Source organism: Saccopteryx bilineata, chromosome 2 (assembly GCF_036850765.1).
Source record: "Saccopteryx bilineata isolate mSacBil1 chromosome 2, mSacBil1_pri_phased_curated, whole genome shotgun sequence".
In the NCBI taxonomy this organism is placed as follows: Eukaryota; Metazoa; Chordata; class Mammalia; order Chiroptera; family Emballonuridae; genus Saccopteryx; species Saccopteryx bilineata.
In genome coordinates, this window is record NC_089491.1 from 372,979,643 (window position 1) to 372,997,936 (window position 18,294).

The following is an 18,294-nucleotide window of genomic DNA, read 5'->3' on the forward strand; positions in this document are numbered from 1 at the left end:
CTGGCCTGCCAGGGGAATGGTGTTATGGATGATGGAGCAGACCTGGGGATGTTGTGAGGTCATTTGGTCCTTCCCCCTGCCTCTAGGTGGGATTGTTCCAGCCCTAGACTATCTTTATAGACCTCCGCGGAGGACATTGCACAAGCTCCCTCAGTCTCCCATGCCTGTGTCTTACGCCCCTCACGGTCAGTAAGTTTCCTTTGATGCCTGACCCAAATTCCTTTTGTTAAAGTTTACATCCATTTTCTTTGGAGGTTTTGTTTTGTCTTGTACACTTTTGCTCTAACTTGGCACAGTGCTTGGCACATAGTAAGTGCTCTCAACAAATGTTGAATGAATGTGTTGCGCTTGGTAGAAGAATAATCTTGGAGACAGCTGAGTCTTGCTTAGCCTTTGTTATGGGTTAGGGAAGATAGTCTTAAAAGTTAGAAGGGATTTAATCTAGCTCAACCTTCCAGCAGTGTAAGGGACGCCCTTTGAAAGACCCATCTAAGCAGGTGATTTCTGAGCCAGGACCTGCCTGTCTCTGCGCCCAGGTCCGCCTTCACAGCTGGGGTGCTCCCCAGCACACAGTGTATCTTACTCCGGGGCCCATCAGTCCTCTCCAGGTCCGCCTTCACAGCTGGGGTGCTCCCCAGCACACAGTGTATCTTACTCCGGGGCCCGTCAGTCCTCTCCAGGTCCGCCTTCACAGCTGGGGTGCTCCCCAGCACACAGTGTATCTTACTCCGGGGCCCGTCAGTCCTCTCCAGGTCCGCCTTCACAGCTGGGGTGCTCCCCAGCACACAGTGTATCTTACTCCGGGGCCCGTCAGTCCTCTCCAGGTCCGCCTTCACAGCTGGGTGCTCCCCAGCACACAGTGTATCTTACTCCGGGGCCCGTCAGTCCTCTCCAGGTCCGCCTTCACAGCTGGGGTGCTCCCCAGCACACAGTGTATCTTACTCCGGGGCCCGTCAGTCCTCTCCAGGTCTGCCTTCACAGCTGGGGTGCTCCCCAGCACACAGTGTATCTTACTCCGGGGCCCGTCAGTCCTCTCCAGGTCCGCCTTCACAGCTGGGGTGCTCCCCAGCACACAGTGTATCTTACTCCGGGGCCCGTCAGTCCTCTCCAGGTCCGCCTTCACAGCTGGGGTGCTCCCCAGCACACAGTGTATCTTACTCCGGGGCCCGTCAGTCCTCTCCAGGTCCGCCTTCACAGCTGGGGTGCTCCCCAGCACACAGTGTATCTTACTCCGGGGCCCGTCAGTCCTCTCCATGTTTGCAAGAGCTACGAAAGACTCCTCCCAAAAATCCATCTTATTTCAGATTTCCGTCCCAGACAGAGACGAACTGCCCATCTTTAATGTTTCTTGGAGAAGACCTAGTTGTTGTGTATCAATTTTCCAGTCCCGGTTCCTGAACCCGTGGTGCCTGCTGAGCCCTTAGGGTTTTAAGTGCCCAAGTCTCATCAGTAGCACCTATCTCCCATTTAGTTTTCCCAAAAATAGCCATATTTTTTCCTAAAAAATAGGGTAACTGCTATGTTTTTGTGAATTTCTAAGTAAATAACTAAGTCTGTCTAACAGAAATATACACAGAATTATAGATTTTGTGAGACCAACTGTCAGTTATCTCATCTTTACACACCAGTGGTAGACATATTTTAACAGATGTAAAATGCTGTATACAAGTTCACTACAGTTTTATCTGTAATAACAGCAAAAATGAAGAATCCCCTATATGTTTAGATATATGATACTGGATCACATTTGGAATACTCTGCAACGGCAAGAGTACAGAACATACTTGATTTCTTGGGAGGATGATGAGATGGAGGGTTTTTTCCCCCCCCACATGTGTACAGTAAACAATCTGGAGTTGCTTTGATCAGACATCTCCTTATCTTTGTGGTAGAAATAAAGCTGTCCTCTGACTGGCTCTGCTTTTGAGATCCCACCACAGGCAGCAGCATGCACTGTTTGGCACAGTTGGCTGAGAACTTGGCATCAGTCACCTCCAGCAGCTGTGATTAATAACAATTGGAGATTAGCTCAGACCAGAGCCTTATCAGAGGCCTGGCTATTGCCCCAGTCTGCCTCAGCTACCCCTAAAGTTGGGGAGATGTCAGATCTTTGCTATACCTCCCATCATGAGCTGGGGTTTCCTGTTTTCTCTGGGACTCTATTTACTTATTTACTTTTTCTTTAACTTTAGAAAATATTAATGTAAGAATGTCTTAGAATTCTCTTTAAATTTATTGATTTTTAGAGTGAGAGGAAGGGAGAGAGACAAACATTGATCTGTTTCTGTATGTGCCCTGACCAGGGATCAAACCATCAACCTTTGCATATTGAGATGAGACTATAACCAACTGAACTATCTGGCCAGGGCTCCCAGAATTTTTAAAAAAGTGTAAAGTAGGCCCTGGACGGTTGACTCAGTGGATGGAGCATTGGTCCAGTGTGTGGATGTCCTGGGTTCGATTCCCAGTACACACATGAGAAGCTACTATCTGCTTCTCTCCCTCTCCCCAACCCCATTCTCTCCCTCTTCCTCTCCCACAGCCAGTGAATTGATTGGTTCAAGTATTACCTGGGTGCTGAGGATAGCTTGTTGTGCCAAGTGTCAGCCATAGGTGCTAAAAATAGCTTTGTTGATTGAGCTTTGGGCCCTGGGAGTTGCTAGGTGGGTCCCGGTCAGGGAGCATATGGGAGTCTCTCTCACTATCTCTCCTCCTCTCACTTAAAAAAAAAAAAAGGTGTGGGCCCTGACTGGTTGGCTCAGTGGTAGAGTGTCGGCCTGGCGTGCAGGAGTCCCGGGTTCGATTCCCAGCCAGGGCACACAGGAGAAGCGCCCATCTGCTTCTCCACCCCTACCCCTCTCCTTCCTCTCTGTCTCTCTCTTCCCCTCCTGCAGCCAGGGCTCCATTGGAGCAAAGTTGGCCCGGGCGCTGGGGGTGGCTCTGTGGCCTCTGCCTCAGGTGCTAGAATGGCTCTGGTTGCAACAGAGCAATGCCCCAGATGGGCAGAGCATCACCCCTTGGTGGGCATGCCGGGTGGATCCCGGTCAGGCATATGCAGGAGTCTGTCTGACTGCCTCCCTGTTTCCAACTTCAGAAAAATAAAAATAAAAAAGTGTGAAGTAAACATGCAAATAACCATAATATAAGCTTGTTGAACATATCACATATGGGCTTGGAAAGTTCATCCAGATTGCTTGTTTGTCAGTTCATTCTACACCCAGGGTTATCAGTTACCAGTTTTCTTTTATTTCAGCTCATATTGTACGTCACCCTATAAATGGGTTCTCTGAGCTCCTAATAGCATTTGTGCTCTGTGTCCACGGGGCATGGTTTTGTCACCACTGTTTTTAAAGGCATAAATCAAGTTGTTGACAGAAAGTCAGAGATGCTTCAGATGTGGGCTTCTCTTTGGCCTGCCACATAAGAAACACTCCCCTGCCCTGGATTTCAACCCTGGGGGGGCTCTGAGGTGTTTGTGCGGTGGGCCTCTGTCGGAGCATGAAGTGAATTGGATCTCTGTTATGCAGTGGCCGGCTGCACCGCACAGTCACTTCCCACCCCCCAGCTGATGGTGTCCGTCTCTAGACCTCCTACCGCAGTCTCTCTAATCAGTAGGCTAGTCTTGCTGCCAGTGATCTTATCAGCACACAGAAGATGCCCCTTTGCTTCTGTGGAAGAAACATTTAAAAGGTCTGGCAATCAGCCTATCAAGCTAGATTCCTCTCGTCTTGGGCCAGGGCCCCTCCTTTCTTCTTTGCTATCAAAATGGAAGCAAGCCTGTAACATTTAGAGTGCCTTTTTCTGTCTCACCTACATCTCTCAGATTGATTGGTCTTAATGGAAGCATTTGCTGGCAGCTACCACCTTGACCTTGATCCTTCTAGTGGCTCACTAATCCCACCTCTGCCCTGGATTGAAGCTGGCCCTGCATGTTTATGGCACTCTAGGTTTTTAAGCTCTTCCATATCCATGTATCTCACTTGATATCTCGTGTGTTTCAGTCCCAAGTAATCAAGTAGGTGCTTTCACATCGCTTTTTCTAAGGCGGGCCAGATTCCTCTTGGCGGCACTTTGTGAAACCAGAAGGAACCTTCTCCTCATGGTTGCTTTCTGCTCAGAGCAGACTATCCCTTTGCTGCCTGGGTGCAAGTGGCATGGGACCTATCTCTTTTTCTCAAGGAAGGGGTGGTTAATGTTTCCTCATGGCTAGCTTAAGGGCTCCTGTTTCATGAACCATCTCAACCAAAAGTCTGTGTATCTTGCTTGAGCCATGCCTCTTCCTCTAGAGTGAAACTGAAGGCCATTGCTACTTAGGTCACTGTATGGCCCTGTATTTTCTTCTCAGTTACATGGACACAGAACAGTATGAAGAAGCAGTGCGGGACTATGAAAAAGTGTATCAAACGGAGAAGACAAAAGGTAAAAGCATTGGGGAGCATGTTTCCAGGGAATTGTGGTCTTCCTTGTTGGCCTAAAAGTGGACACAGGAGAGATTTGATTCAGGGATCAGAACTGTGGCTAGAGCTTGTTCCATCACCAGCCAGGAAGTAGAAATTCTGAGTGCAGGATGAGGCACCTATTTTCTGGTCCTAAATTTTCCGTCACTTTCACTTCCTTTTCTATGTGATGAGGCCGTTATGAGGAACCGCTAAGTATGAGTAGGGTTTTTTTAAATCTCTGGGGTGGGCTAACACCATAAAAAACCCCTGGTATGGTTAATGAGGCTTCCGATTCCAAGGCCTCTGGGCTAGGACCTGGTCAGGGAAGTGAAGCCAGTCAGATATGCCCTTGATGCTAGATGTCTCCCTCTAGAACACAAACAACTCCTTAAAAACGCACAGCTGGAACTGAAGAGGAGTAAGAGGAAAGATTACTACAAGATTCTGGGAGTGGACAAGAACGCCTCTGAGGATGAGATCAAGAAAGCGTATCGGAAACGGGCCTTGATGCACCATCCAGGTAGGACAGGTGGGGTGCTCCAAGGGGAGAGCAGGCCGGGCCCGCCCACTACCACTCAGTCCAGAGTGGAGGCCTCAGCCAGCTCTTCGCTGGTGAGAAGGTGTTGCTAAATTCGAATCAGTACCCTCCAGATTTGGGAAGTACCAAATTCTAAAGTCAGACATAAAGCGGTCTTTTCCTTAAACTTGTTTTTCTTGAAATTCTGAGAAAGGTCCCTGTACTCCTCCTCCCTTTAGATCGGCACAGCGGAGCCAGTGCCGAAGTGCAGAAGGAGGAGGAGAAAAAGTTCAAGGAGGTCGGGGAAGCTTTCACCATCCTCTCTGATCCTAAGAAGAAGACTCGCTATGACAGTGGGCAGGACCTGGATGAGGAGGGCATGAATATGGGTGGTGAGTTGACTGGGGCAGCTGTGGAAGAATCTGACAGCTGTTAAATTCCCTGACCTCTAGGAACCAAGTCTAGGGATTTGTAAACTTTGGCCCACGAGACCAAGTCTGACCTCCAACTCTCCTACTTAAAACCCTTCGGTAGCTTTTGATGATGCATCAGTAGACATGGAACCCAATGAGTGCAATCGGGTGTAGCAAGTGCCCAGGGTGCAGAATTGTTACCAGGACTAAGCACTGGCAAGGGAAGGCATGGGAGTGCAGCAAAGCAAAGCATCCGTGGGAGCTTCAGCGGGGTCAGTGTAGGAGGATAAAGGGTGCTCGAGGCGGGACTGGGAGAGATGAGACCAGAAAGTAGCCGAATCAGCCCTCAGTAGGCCCTTAGGGGCTGGAGTGAGAAAAACAGGCTTTTCCTATTGGCTGGAAGTTCTTCTGTCCCTCACTGCAAAGTGTATGCTGATATTTATGTGCATCATACATTCCTGTGAGCCCTCACAGATTTTGATTTCCCCAGAAGATGTAGAATGAAGTACAGTACAGCTATCAGCATCATTGCTCACTGTGAGCTTGGTCAGAGGTAAAAGAGGCCTTGAATTATGCCTACTTCTCAGACCTCTGTCTCTAATGCCAACCCTTTCTCTTCCACTAATAAAACTTGTTGGAATTGAAAGTAAGATTAATGATGATATATAGATAATCCTGACCTCTCCAGTTCAGGGAGACAGTTAAAAATTTAGGTTTACCAATAATAAACATTGCTTTGTCCAGCAGTTGAGAAGAGCTAGAACCCATTAAAAGCCAATGAAGTGTGTTAAGTAGGAGGAGCTGTAGGCCAGATTTAGGCTCTAGAAATACGTTTGTGGTGGCAGCAAGGAAAGGTGGTTTAGCAGGAGAGGTGGATAACAATGGCGGGAAGACTGTGATAGGAAGGGACTGGAGGGCATAGTTGGGAGGTAGTGGTGGACTCGGCGGAAGTCGGTTGCTCAGTGTGTTGGGAGAGGGAAGGACTAAGCTGAGAGAGGCTTCGGCATAGCAGTCTCAGTGAGGCTCTTCACTGAACCAGGGGACCCAGGAAGGTGAACAGATGTGCTGGCAGAGAATTCACTTTTGGACACAGTGTGCGCCTGTGAGATCCACTGGTGGAGATATATCTTGCTGTACAGCTTAGGTCAGGCAGGGTTGGGGACATCAGACCTGCCATGGCCTAGTGACAGGGTACAGTGCTGGAGTCAGACAAAAGTTGGAATTTTCAGTTATTTTGCTTTTACTGTCCATGTGATCTTAGGAAGATTACTTGAGCTGGCTACTTATGTTTTGTTGAGTACAAGTTGTAAATACCTATGACAAACTGTTATTAGGATTAAATGATACAGTGTATACAAAGTATCCAGTACCATGATTGGCACCTAGTAGGTACTTTAATGAACCACAAGTTTTCTGGCATTCAGTTTAGACAGCATAGAATCTAACAGATACGATAAATCATAGGTCTTATATTTAGTATTGGTAGCATGCTACTTCTCAGTAGCAGCCCCAGCATTTTAGGGCAACAGTATGGGGAAAGTCTGGGTCGGTAAGTGCCACTGTCACTCCCCGTGTGGGGAAGAGAGGGCCAATGAAGTGGGGTGAGGCAGAGGACGCTTTCCTTTGGGGTTGCACTTGTGAAGAGGAGAGAACATAGCCCAGGAAGGGATCAAGTGGTAAGATTGCATAGGGTGGGGCAGATCTGCTCACCTCTAGTTTTGGGAACTGTCTGGGCAAGTGTGGAGACACATTCTCAAGATCGAGGGAAATTCCCTTCAGACATTTTTACTCTTTTCACCTTTTGTTCCTTCCCTGTTTCTCACCTTGCTCCACAGATTTTGATGCAAACAATATCTTCAAGGCATTCTTTGGTGGTCCTGGGGGTTTCAGTTTTGAAGGTGGGTATGCCTGCTGTTTGCCGCAATTCCCAGGTCACAAAGTGACACAGTGACTCCATGGGGAGGTAGCTCTTTGAGAGTCAGGGGCCCTCATGAGTGGAGGCAGCTGAATTCTCCTCCAGTAGGGCAGGGAGCCTCCTGGGCACACCTTACCTTGGGATGACCATTATCACCACACTTCCACGGGGCCTGGGAGGCATCACGAAGCTGCCTAGGACCAGGGCTTTTTTAAAGCATGAGAGGTGTTAGGAGCTGCATACACACAACATACTCACACACACCCTTATACCTAGGGCCCGGACTGTTTGATACCCTTAGAGCTTTTTCTCTGACTTGGAAGCAGGCAGCCCTTGGAGACTTTTCCATATCAGAGCAAAATGATGTTTCCTAGAAAACCTAGAGTCAACTAACAAGCCCTTCTTTCCCTTACAGCCTCTGGTCCAGGGAATTTCTTTTTTCAATTTGGCTAATGAAAGGAAGCCATCCAGAACCCAGAAAATGCAGACTTGCTCAGTTTAACCTTGAATGTGGACACAATTCACCTCCTCCTTCATGTCTCCATGTACTTAGAGCAGTTTTGTTTTCTCAGTGGGATGCTGTGTCTGAGCAGGGTGAAGGAAAGGGAGCCAGCGCCGAAGACCGCGGGTAGGGGAGGGAGGCGGGGGGTGGACAGGGAGGCAGCCTGTGAATTTTTGTTTTACTGTTTAACTTTATTAAAAAAGAAAAACGTAAGAGAATAAAATGTTTTGACCCTTTCTGGCACATTGTTCTGGCAGCTGCACTGTGTCACACCAGTCAGTGGGCCAGAGCTGAGCCCCGGCCCGGAACCCACGCCGGCACGGACCTCGGGCTCAGCAAGCCGCCCCAGAGGCCTGGGCGCCCGGAGCCTGGTGGCTGGTGCAGTGCTGGCTGCTGGTCCTGAAGAGGTGCAGCACGCAAGTGCTGAACATGGGCTGAGTGTGCTGCGGGGCCCGTCTGCTGGCAGTCATAGGGAACTGAGTTCAGAAAACATGCTTATTTTATGGTGGGGGCTGCCAGAATCACTAGAAGCTGTGCATATCCAGAGCTCACATAGAACATGGGAGTATGCTATGGGTGAGGCCTGCCTAGCCTAGAGAGGGGAGGTTTACACAAACTCCTCATTCCTGGGGCCAATGCAGGCTTGAGGGAGATGGAGACAAGGCAAAATCCTGCCCCACCCCCACCCCCCAGACCCTCTCTGAGACCCTGTCTGAGTGAGACAGGCAGCTCCCAGGCCCACTGCTGGTCAGGTCAAGCTTAGCATTCGGGGAGGAATTTTGGGATTGCCATGCAGACAAAAGACTGGCTAAAACTTAGGCTTTAGTGCTTTGGTGGTAGAGATAGTGGGGTAAGACATTGGGCCAAACATATATGATTTCTCTTTGGAGGCCCTGCCCTTCTCTTTCCAGTGTCCCCCTTGGTGCCAAGGCCATGGTGCAGTGATGACTGATTCAGGCCTAGGAAATTCCCTGTGGAGCTGTTCAGGCCCTTGTTGGCTGGAAGAGACTGAATGTCAGGCCTACTCTTGTGTTTGAAGCAGCACTGACCGGGGTGGCCTTCCCAAGAGAACTGGGGAAACCCAGAGTAGGGATTGGGGGGTCTTGCCTTTCTGAGAAGTCTTTCTGATTGGGCTGGGCGGGGCACACCTGTGGGCTCTGTGAGTTGTTAACAGGTAGGGGATGAGAGACTCTGCTCTCCGTCCCCAGGCCTGGCTTTCTGTGTGCATCTAAGGCCAGCCTCCTGTCTTTCTGCCTCCTCATGAAAGCCAACACTGTTCAGCTGCCCGGCCTCGCCCCAGCTGTGCCCAGCCAGCAGCGGGGAGACAGGACCGATGGCCCCAAGCTGTGGGACAAAGCCAGTCCTAACACACCCAGCCCTCACCCCAGGGAAGATGAGCTGGGCACAGAGCGTGAAGAGACTGCACACGGCTAGGATTAACATGATTTATTTCATTATCAGTCTGACAAGTTGCTGAGTTTGGGTAAAGCCAGGACGGTAACACAAATCCCAAGCACTTTTGTCAAATGACAACCTAATTAGCAAGGCCCTGTTACTGAGCAGAGAGAGGGGTAGTGGAGGGCACCCCAGGAACCACAGCCCCTGGAGCAGTGTTAAAAACCCCTTCCCAAAGGTACCAGGCCCTTAACAGCCAGGAGCCTACTCCATTGGTTCTCGGTCCCCACCAGCCCCCTTTACAGGAGGCACGGAGGCCTCCAGAGGCACCAGGGAGGCAAGATGGGCTGGGCAGCCGGCTAGGCTGGAGCTCCCCCCAGCACTGTCTCTAGCCTCTGTCTCCTGCCCCTCCAGTAGAACCATACCATCCCGTGCCTGGGGCATGGCTGCTGCTTACTGTTCTTGTTTTCTTCCCTAGTTATCCAACTGTTACCTAGTTACAGAGTGAAGAAGGAAGGTACAGGCACTTTGGACCCAAGGTGGGAGACAAACCCCCTCTTCTACCCTGGTAAATAGCCCCACCCTTCTTGGGGCTACAGTGATTAGAAATGGGATCAAAGCCCAGGGATCCTCCCCTCTCACATCCACCACCAGCGTTCCATGGCTGCCATGGTGTGAAGCCCTAAGGCCTTTCCCACCAGCCAGCTCTGGGCAGGGCTGGGCACTGGCTGTGGGCACCAATAACAAAGTAGGGCGCAGGGCTGTGGCTCCAGGCTCAGCTCGGCCCAGCCTTATCAGCTTTGATCCAGGTTCCTGAATGGTACCTGCCCCTTCCCCCCTTGTGTTGAGAGCTTGACTGTTAGACAGGAAGAGGGTAGACAGAAAGAGGCAGTTATTTTACAAGTTTTTTAAAAGTTACAGAAGGTTAACTTTGAGTAAAAAAAAAAAATCTTAAAGATCAAGAGGGTGTGCTTCCCTCTTCATCCCTTCCCCTCCTAAAGAGCATGGGGTGCACCAAGGGTGGGGGAACACTTCAGATGATGGTACAGGACTGAAAGGCTCCCCCCTTGCGACTGCCGTGTGTGGGCACAGGTTTGCCCTTCCCGTAGTAGCCCGTGAAGATGGCCCTGACCTTCAGCTTCTTGGCCAGGTTCAGCATCCAGCGCCCATTGCCCAAGGAGAAGAGCTTGCCCCGGCTCAGCTCCCCCACCTCCTCGCTGCGGCTGCCCGCTTTCTCCTGCCGCATAATCTCCAGGAGGTCGATGCCCGTCTGCACGGCCTCCACATCTCCCGCGCAGCCCAGGGTGATGTGAGCGCGGCTCCCCCGGGGCAGGCTGTCAGAGGGGGACAGCCTGTCCACATCATTTGGCCACAGGGGCAGCTCCTGCTCGCTCAGCTCCACCTGGGCTCCCGTCGTCTTGGGAGTCACAAAGAGGGCAGAGATGGTCAGCGTGAAGGCCTTGCAGTAAGACTTCTTCACCACCTGCAGAGAGTGAGAACGAGGACCATGCTAGAGGGGGTGGACTCTAGGGAGGACAGCTGTGAAGGGTGGGTCTAACTGGTGAGCACAGCTGAGCAGAGAGCCCTTTGGTAAAGGCACGTCACCACATCTATAATAGCCTGTGTGGTGTTGAGGTGTTTTCCACTGACTGTTGAGGCTGATACTGAAAAAAATGAAGGTACTGGAGAGGTAGTGGTTAAAAGCCAGACTTCCTGAGTTCAGACTCTGGTCTACACTACTAGCTGCAGGGCCATGAGCGAGCTGTTGAACCTCTCCACTGTGGCTTCTTCACCTGTAAAATGGAATGCCACCAGAACCTACCTCTGTGAGGAGGAAAGGAGTAACAGGGTGGAGCGTTCAGAACAGTGGCATATAGCCTGACCAGGCAGTGGCGCAGTGGATAGAGCGTCAGACTGGGATGTGGAAGGACCCAGGTTCGAGACTCCGGCATTGCCAGCTTGAGCGCGGGCTCATCTGGCTTGAGCAAAAAGCCAAGATGACCTAGCATGGACCCAAGGTCACTGGCTCGAGTGCTGAAGGCCCGCGGTCATGGCATATATGAGAAAGCAATCAATGAACAACTACGGTGTCGCAACGAAAAACTGATGATTGATGCTTCTCATCTCTCTCCATTCCTGTCTGTCTGTCCCTATCTATCCCTCTATCTGACATTCTTTCTGTCCCTGCAAAAAAAAAATTAAAAATTAAAAATTAAAAAAAAAAAACAACCAGTGGCATATAACAAGTGCTACTGTTGTTATTTTGAGCAAAATCTCTGAACACCTTGGTTTACAGCTGATTGCACATCTGGTTATATCTGAGTCTCTGAGAAAGCCCATCTCTTCCATCTGACCATAAAAGCTTCTGTTTTTTCTCCCAATCCTTTTATGTGAAGGACAGCAAAGATGCTTAACACATATTACTAAAGGAATGAATGGTTAGAGATGGTAGTGGTGCTAGGATTACAGGGATAAACCAAAATACAGATGCTTGCCCTCAGGAAGCTTTCATTCAAATGGGATGGCACAGGACTGAAAGGCACCCCCTTGCGACTGAGACCAGTGACCACACAAGTAAGCTGGCTACATTAACCTAGGCAGAGAAGTTGGGGCAGATGGGTGGAGAGTCAGAGAAGGCCCTTCTGAGAAGGTGACCTGAAGAAAGCTAGAGAGCCACGTACATCCGGGCAACAGATCACCAAGTCAGAGGCCTTGGGCGAGGATACCAGCTGTGAGGTTAGGAAGGGACTGGTACCTCTAAGCCAACAGGCTGCACTATCCCCGGACACTCCCTTACCTTGGGGCAAGGCCAGGCTGCAGACCTGGGGACAGAAACCTCAGAGAACCCGGCTCCCTGGGGACAAGGAATCCCTAGCCTTTGGACTGAACAATAGGCTTACAGAGGCCAGGGCAGGAGCCTGCTCCCAGCTCCCAGCCACCGGTCTTCATACTCTAGGAAGAACCAGCACTGGGGCAGGCCCGGGGACAAGTGTAGTGGCTGGCGGCACGGGGGTGGCCCCAGAAGAGGCGCCTGAGGTCTGCAGCTGAGCCACCCAGGGGGCGAGCTAGAGCAAGAGATAATCATTTTTCTTCACTATTGAGCATTTACCATTTCCGACAGGGTTCTCGGTTCTGGGATACAAAACTGAATGAACAAAGATAAAAATCCCTGCCTTCGTGGAGCTTATATTCTAGTCAGAGGTTGAAAGGCGAGGAAGGACACACAATGTATACAACTGACCCCTGAACAAAGCCACTGCAGGGAGTTAGAGGTGCCAACCCTTCATACAATCGAAAATAACTACAGTTGGCCTGGCCCTCCACATGCAGATTCCCAGTCATGGATAGGAGATGCAAAAACACAATATGTAAGTAAGTTTTTTATAGAGCTATAGAAAATAATGTAAAAGTCATACGGTGTGTAGGGGCCATACCACAATTCCAAATAGTGATTAGGACAGGTCACCGAGAAGGTGACTTTATCTTTTTTTTTTTTTTTAATTTATTTTTTACAGAGACAGAGAGAGAGTCAGAGAGAGGGATAGACAGGGACAGACAGACAGGAACAGAGAGATGAGAAGCATCAAACATTAGTTTTTCATTGCGCGTTGCAACACCTTAGTTGTTCATTGATTGCTTTCTCATATGTGCCTTGACCGTGGGCCTTCAGCAGACCGAGTAACCCCTTGCTGGAGCCAGCGACCTTGGGTTCAAGCTGGTGGGCTTTTTCCTCAAACCAGATGAGCCCGCAGTCAAGCTGGCGACCTTGGGGTCTTGAACCCGGGTCCTTTGCATCCCAGTCCGACGCTCTATCCACTGCGCCACCACCTGGTCAGGTAACCTTTTTTTTTTTTTTTTTTAATTTTTTTTTTTATTTATTCATTTTAGAGAGGAGAGGGAGAGACAGAAAGAAGAGACAGAGAGAGAGAGAGAAGGGGAGGAGGAGCTGGAAGCATCAACTCCCATATGTGCCTTGACCAGGCAAGCCCAGGGTTTCGAACCGGCGACCTCAGCACTTCCAGGTCAACGCTTTATCCCACTGCGCCACCACAGGTCAGGCGCAACCTTATCTTTTAAAACAAAGATCAAGTTTGGCAGAACTACAAATTCTATCAGCCTTTGTTCAATATACAAGTTCTGTAACTGCATCTGAGATGTCATTTTTCTTGAGCTGCCACCTGGCTTCTGGCCCCTGCTTTGCGCCTGTACCCACCCCAGAACCCTGCCCCTCCCCACCAGCAGCACCCTGGGAGCACTCACTTCCTGCTGGGCATACTCCTCCGCCCCGGCAGCCTTCCCGTAGTCACAGAACTTGGTTGTGCAGTGCAGCACGCCTGGGGGTCTCTTCCCAAAGTAGGTCACCAGGTCGATCTTCTCCCTGGGCTCATCCCCAGAGACAACTGCAGGGAGAGAGAGTGGGGTCATCAGGGCAGGAGGGCAGGAGCATCCCAGCACCTGTCACCAAGACCACTGAGGCCCAGGCGGAAAAAATTGGACAGTAAGCATAAATTCTCAAGCAACCCACTGTTAATTTATTTATTCACTAGTTAGTTAAACTAATAGCAACTCCAGAGCTATTATTTAAAAAAGGGCTTATATAAAAATAAATAAATAAATAAATAAAATAAAAAGGGGCTTATGCCTGACCTGTGGTGGCGCAGTAGATATAGTGTCAACCTGGAAACCCTGAGGTCGCCGGTTCAAAACCCTGGGCTTGCCTGGTCAAGGCACATATGGGAGTTGATGCTTTCTGCTCCTCCCCCCTTCTCTCTCTCCCTCTCTATAATGAATAAATAAAATCTTTAAAAATAAAAAAAAATAAAAAGGGGCTTAAAATTCCTTGGCTTTACAGTATGTAGATTTTTACACCTCTTCCCCAGATTTGAACACCAAGGCACTTGTAACCCAGAGGTGGCAACATAAGCCAAAGGAATGAGATTCACCAGCATCGCATCTTTAAGGGAGAATCCACATTGTAAAAAGTGGGGTAGAAAGAAAAAAAGGCAGGAACTATGTGATATAGTAGAAAGGGCCAAAAACAGCTTAACTAACATCACTTATAAGCCATTTGACCTGGGTCAAGTGATTGACCTTTATCTGTCAACGAAGTACAATTAGGGTGACAATACATCCCTGTTTTCCCACAACCACTCAGGTACTAATTAACAGCACCTTAGTTCATTCAGTGGTATAGGTAACCTAGTCACCATACTGCCTAGTATAGGCTTGTTTGATGGGTAAGAGCCTATGCAAGGCCTGGGATATAACAGGATGACATTATGTAGCTGACAGACACGGCAGGTTTGGAGTATCTGTGATTTCAATTTCCAGATCCCGAGCCTTATAGCTAGCTTCGAAGTCACTGTTTTTCCCTGTTTATTCCCAGAATCAAGTACCTGCAGGACATCACTCACTCTCTACAGGGAAAGCCTCGACTGAGAGCAGGCCTTGTTCTTGGCCCAATACATTTCTCCTGCTGTATCCCAGGCAGAAAAGGATTCCAAGTTATAATAGTAGAAAGCAGCTTCAAGAGAAGCCTGCCTCTAGGGTGCGTTTCTCTCGAGTTCTTCACTGGTACAGGACCCATGCCTGGCCAGTATCCGCAGGTTCCACAGTTCCCTAGTTTCCTAGCAGTTACGATTAAGAAGTCAAACAGAGTTCTCTGAGAACATATACAGGCACAAGTTACCTGCCTCTGAGCCACACAAATATGGGGATGAAGGGACATTTCTTTTTTTTTTTTTTTTTTTTAATTCATTTTTGGAGAGGAGAGGGGGAGACAGAGGGAGAGAGAGAAGAGATACAGAGAGAGAAGGGGGGGAGGAGCTGGAAGCATCAACTCCCATATGTGCCTTGACCAGGCAAGCCCAGGGTTTCGAACCGGCGACCTCAGCATTTCCAGGTCGACACTTTATCCACTGCGCCACCACAGGTCAGGCAAGGGACATTTCAAGTATGAAAGTAACCTAAACTTTGGGGGAACTAGAAATAAGTTAAACAGACAGATTAGTGGTTGGCATAGACCCACTAAACCACTGCAGCAGAATGAGGGCCAATACAACCCTTGCCAGTACAGAACCCTGGGGAGGCCACTGCTGGAGTTGATCAGAGTCCAGGCTCTTACTATGGCTTTAGGCAAACCCCACATCCCTTGCAGATCTGTTTTCCCATCTACACAACAAGGACACTTGGACTAGGTGGGGGACTGTTCTTTCAAACATGGGATGCCACCGGAGGTACACTGTGTAGCCCAAGGCCTGGGAACCGTCCCCAGTGAAGGCACAATAGTCCCAGTTATTATACAATGTGTTTGCAGCATAGGAGTCCACAGAACACTTTATTTTAGAAAAATGGTTCTGCTGCTAAAAATGAGTTGGAAAACATTGGACCAGATTCTCCCTCTCTAAGGTTATAGGAAATGCTGACACAGTCTCTGATATGACAGTAATTTGTTTTTCCTATCTGTAAGACAGGGGCAGTGGTCTAGATTCCCCTGGGGGAGGGAACTAGGAAGAAGAAAGGTGAAGTGGGACGGAAGCACCTCTCCCCAGATCCTGCTGTGCTCCCACTACCCAAGGCTATTTCTGCCTGGTTCTAGGGGAGTCTCCACCCACTTCCCCACTTTCTCCAAGTACTCCGAGAACATGGTGGTCCTGTGCATGCAGCCCCTTGTGCACAGCAAAGAGGGTCTTATGAATGAGCCTAACTGCTCCCACCCTGCCCACTCTACCACCTACAGTGTGGCAGCTCGTTCTTGAAAGCCTTGTGGTTCCCCAGCTCATCCAGGAAGACCTGGCCAACTTTCCGGAGGCTCTCAGAACTCTTCTTGGTCAGGAACCAGCCGAAGAAGAGTGGTAGGAAGTCCTTCTCCAGCCCAGGCTTCAGCTTCTTCAGCTCCTCAACCGACAGCTGCCACTGGCTCTTCTCCCTGAGCTGGGCACAGTCCAGCCGCCACGCTGTCTTGGGCTCCACCAGGACCACCTGGTACTGGAACTGGTCAGCTACTTCAAAGAGCTGCTCCAGCCTCTCCCGCTCATGGTTGGTGTCATCCAGCACGAGGACGCGGATGTCCCGGCGGCAGCAGTCGGCCAGGTCCTTGTCCAGCTGCTTGTACTCCTCGGAGAAGCCTCCTCGAGCGGGAATAATCTTGTAAGTGTCGGCAGACACCGTCTTGGTGCTGTCACGGTACCTGTCCATGATGGCCCGTGCCAGGCTGGACTTGCCGCTCCCTGGCAGGCCGCGCAGGATGAAGAGTGTCTTACACTCTTGCAGCGTGCCCACCGTCTCCTCATCCTGCAGGAAGGGAAACTGCAACTCAGGCTTGTCCTTGGCCCCTAAGGATGACATCTTGCGGAAGATCTTGGGCAGGAACGTATGGCTCTTTCGAGAGAAGCCTCTATTCTGTGTGAGGAGGGGAAGAGCAGATGTTAACCAAGTCACTCGTCGCTACCTTGCCCCCCTGTCTCGGGCCTCATTCTAACCTGGAACCCCTCCCTGCTTGGAGCTTTCCAGCCCTGATTTACAGCTACCCTGGGTGCCCTCCAAGCCACAAAGCAGTAGACTTTCCTTCTCTCTTCTGTACCAACTGCTTCTGGTTATGGAGGATGAAGAGCGGGCTTGTCCAAGCTTTTCTAAATGCTTCTTTTCCTCTAGTAGAGCTGGAGCCCCAAAAGTCACCCGCTGCTGCCAACTCTGAGGGAAAATGTGCTGGAAGTGTGTGAAGGGAGGACCTACCGCTGTGGCTCTGGAGTGGACCCCTAACTTTTATAGCCTCCACACCTATTACGGATGGCTTCTTTGGAGGTAGGTGTCTTAAGTCTGGGTACAACCACAGCTGCTCTGGCTCTGAGTGTGCAGAGGAGGGTGGGGGTGGAGAAGGGTTACCCAAAGACTGCCTCCCTTCCCCCAACAATGGCAGCAACAGATAATACTCTCTTGTCTAGGATAGGGGGTACAATGGTCCCACAGAAGGACTGGTGGGGGGCAGGGCGGGAGAGCGCTGGACAAAGGGCCTCTTTCACCACGCGTGCCACCTCCTCCTCTGCTCTCGGCCCCCCACGGAGTCCTGGTCTTTGTGCCTGCACCAGGACTGGGCAGGACTGGGCACCTGCGTTCAAGGTCCAGCTCTACCCAGCACTTCGCTGTGTGTCACAGCCACCTGTCTGAGCCACTTGCTTTCCTGCCAGCTCAAAGCCACCAGAGACAAGTTTTTACTGTACACTGTCTTCACACCAGCTCCACCTCCCGCCAGCACCCTGAGAGCTGAGCTGGCACACTGTGTTCCCAGACAATTGCCCAGGGCAGGGGAAGGCGATGCAGCCCGCCCAGCGGGAGCCGCGCGCCGTCTGGTCCGCAGCCTCGGAGTCCCTTCCTCTTCCAGCAGCGCCGGCCCTCGGCCCACTCGACCGCCTCTCCCCTACCTCAGGGACGCACCGGACCGCCAAAAAGCCTCGACTCAAGTCCGGAACCTCAGGGCCTTATTTGCATGCCACTTCCTCCCGAAAACCCCCCCGTGCTCCCGTTTTCCTTTAAGGCACTAGCCCAGGCCCGGCCCGCTCCTCGCCTCCCGGCCTCACAGCGCCTGCTCACCATGATGAGGAAGGGGCGCCGCCGTCGCCGCCCTCGTAGGCACTAGCTCTCCGGGGCCGCCCGCCTGCGCGGAGGGACACGGAGTCTAGCGATAGCGCGACCCCGCGCCGAGCCGCCTTACATAGCCTGGGGGGCGGAGCGCTCTCGGGAGGGCTGGGGGACGGGGGCCGAGGCGCCCTCGGTTCTGCGCAGGCGCAGCAAATCGAAACCCGAAACTAAGCAAACACGTGGGTAGGGGGAACTGGGGAGAAAGCGTCCGCTTGTGCAGCCGTCACCTGCGGCGCACCTGGGAACCGCAGACAGAGCAGCAGCAGGGGGTGTCGGGTAGGGTTTTGTCCGGCCTCTTTTTTCTTGTAGATGTTAATGAACTCTTAAGAGAGGAAAACAATCACCCTTCCCTGGTCTTGCATGGAGATAAGGATGAGGGTAAGGAAGCAGGGCCGTGCAAGTGCAAGGTCAGATCCTGTCTTTACATAAAATTTAGTCATTTTTTCATCATGGGTTTTTGCATTATTTTTTAAGTA

The 18,294-nt window shown here is 50.8% G+C and overlaps 2 protein-coding genes across 4 annotated transcripts in view; one reads left to right on the forward strand and one right to left on the reverse strand.

The window, feature by feature from the left end:
- The window catches only part of DNAJC7 (DnaJ heat shock protein family (Hsp40) member C7), a 34,322-nt gene extending 26,300 nt beyond the window's left edge, over positions 1-8,022 (forward strand). For both annotated transcript variants that reach the window (XM_066263628.1, XM_066263627.1), the window contains 5 exons: positions 4,346-4,419; positions 4,813-4,959; positions 5,196-5,348; positions 7,205-7,267; positions 7,700-8,022. In XM_066263628.1, the coding sequence (XP_066119725.1) occupies positions 4,346-4,419; positions 4,813-4,959; positions 5,196-5,348; positions 7,205-7,267; positions 7,700-7,737 (475 nt within the window). In that variant the 3' untranslated portion in view covers positions 7,738-8,022. The remainder of the gene's footprint in view (positions 1-4,345; positions 4,420-4,812; positions 4,960-5,195; positions 5,349-7,204; positions 7,268-7,699) is intronic.
- A 1,195-nt stretch (positions 8,023-9,217) lies between these two features.
- Positions 9,218-17,942, reverse strand: CNP (2',3'-cyclic nucleotide 3' phosphodiesterase). Of its 2 annotated transcripts, none has more exons than XM_066263630.1 (4): positions 17,771-17,942; positions 15,919-16,582; positions 13,442-13,581; positions 9,218-10,664 (listed from the first exon to the last, which is right to left on the reverse strand). In XM_066263630.1, the coding sequence occupies exons 1-4, from the start codon at positions 17,771-17,773 to the stop codon at positions 10,215-10,217; spliced, it is 1,257 nt and encodes a 418-aa protein (XP_066119727.1). In that variant the 5' UTR covers positions 17,774-17,942; the 3' UTR covers positions 9,218-10,214. The 2 variants fall into 2 exon arrangements, with proteins under 2 accessions (XP_066119727.1, XP_066119728.1); XM_066263631.1 differs by lacking the exon at positions 17,771-17,942 and adding an exon at positions 17,602-17,625.
- Positions 17,943-18,294: the final 352 nt, after the last annotated feature.

Excerpts from the sequence above, each read along its gene's own strand:
- CNP (XM_066263630.1), bottom strand. Across the intron at positions 13,582-15,918 it reads CAAGAACGAGCTGCCACACT|TTGTCTCTGGGGATGAGCCC; the intron begins GTAGGTGGTAGA and ends CTCTCCCTGCAG. Across the intron at positions 10,665-13,441 it reads AGGAGTATGCCCAGCAGGAA|GTGGTGAAGAAGTCTTACTG; the intron begins GTGAGTGCTCCC and ends CACTCTCTGCAG.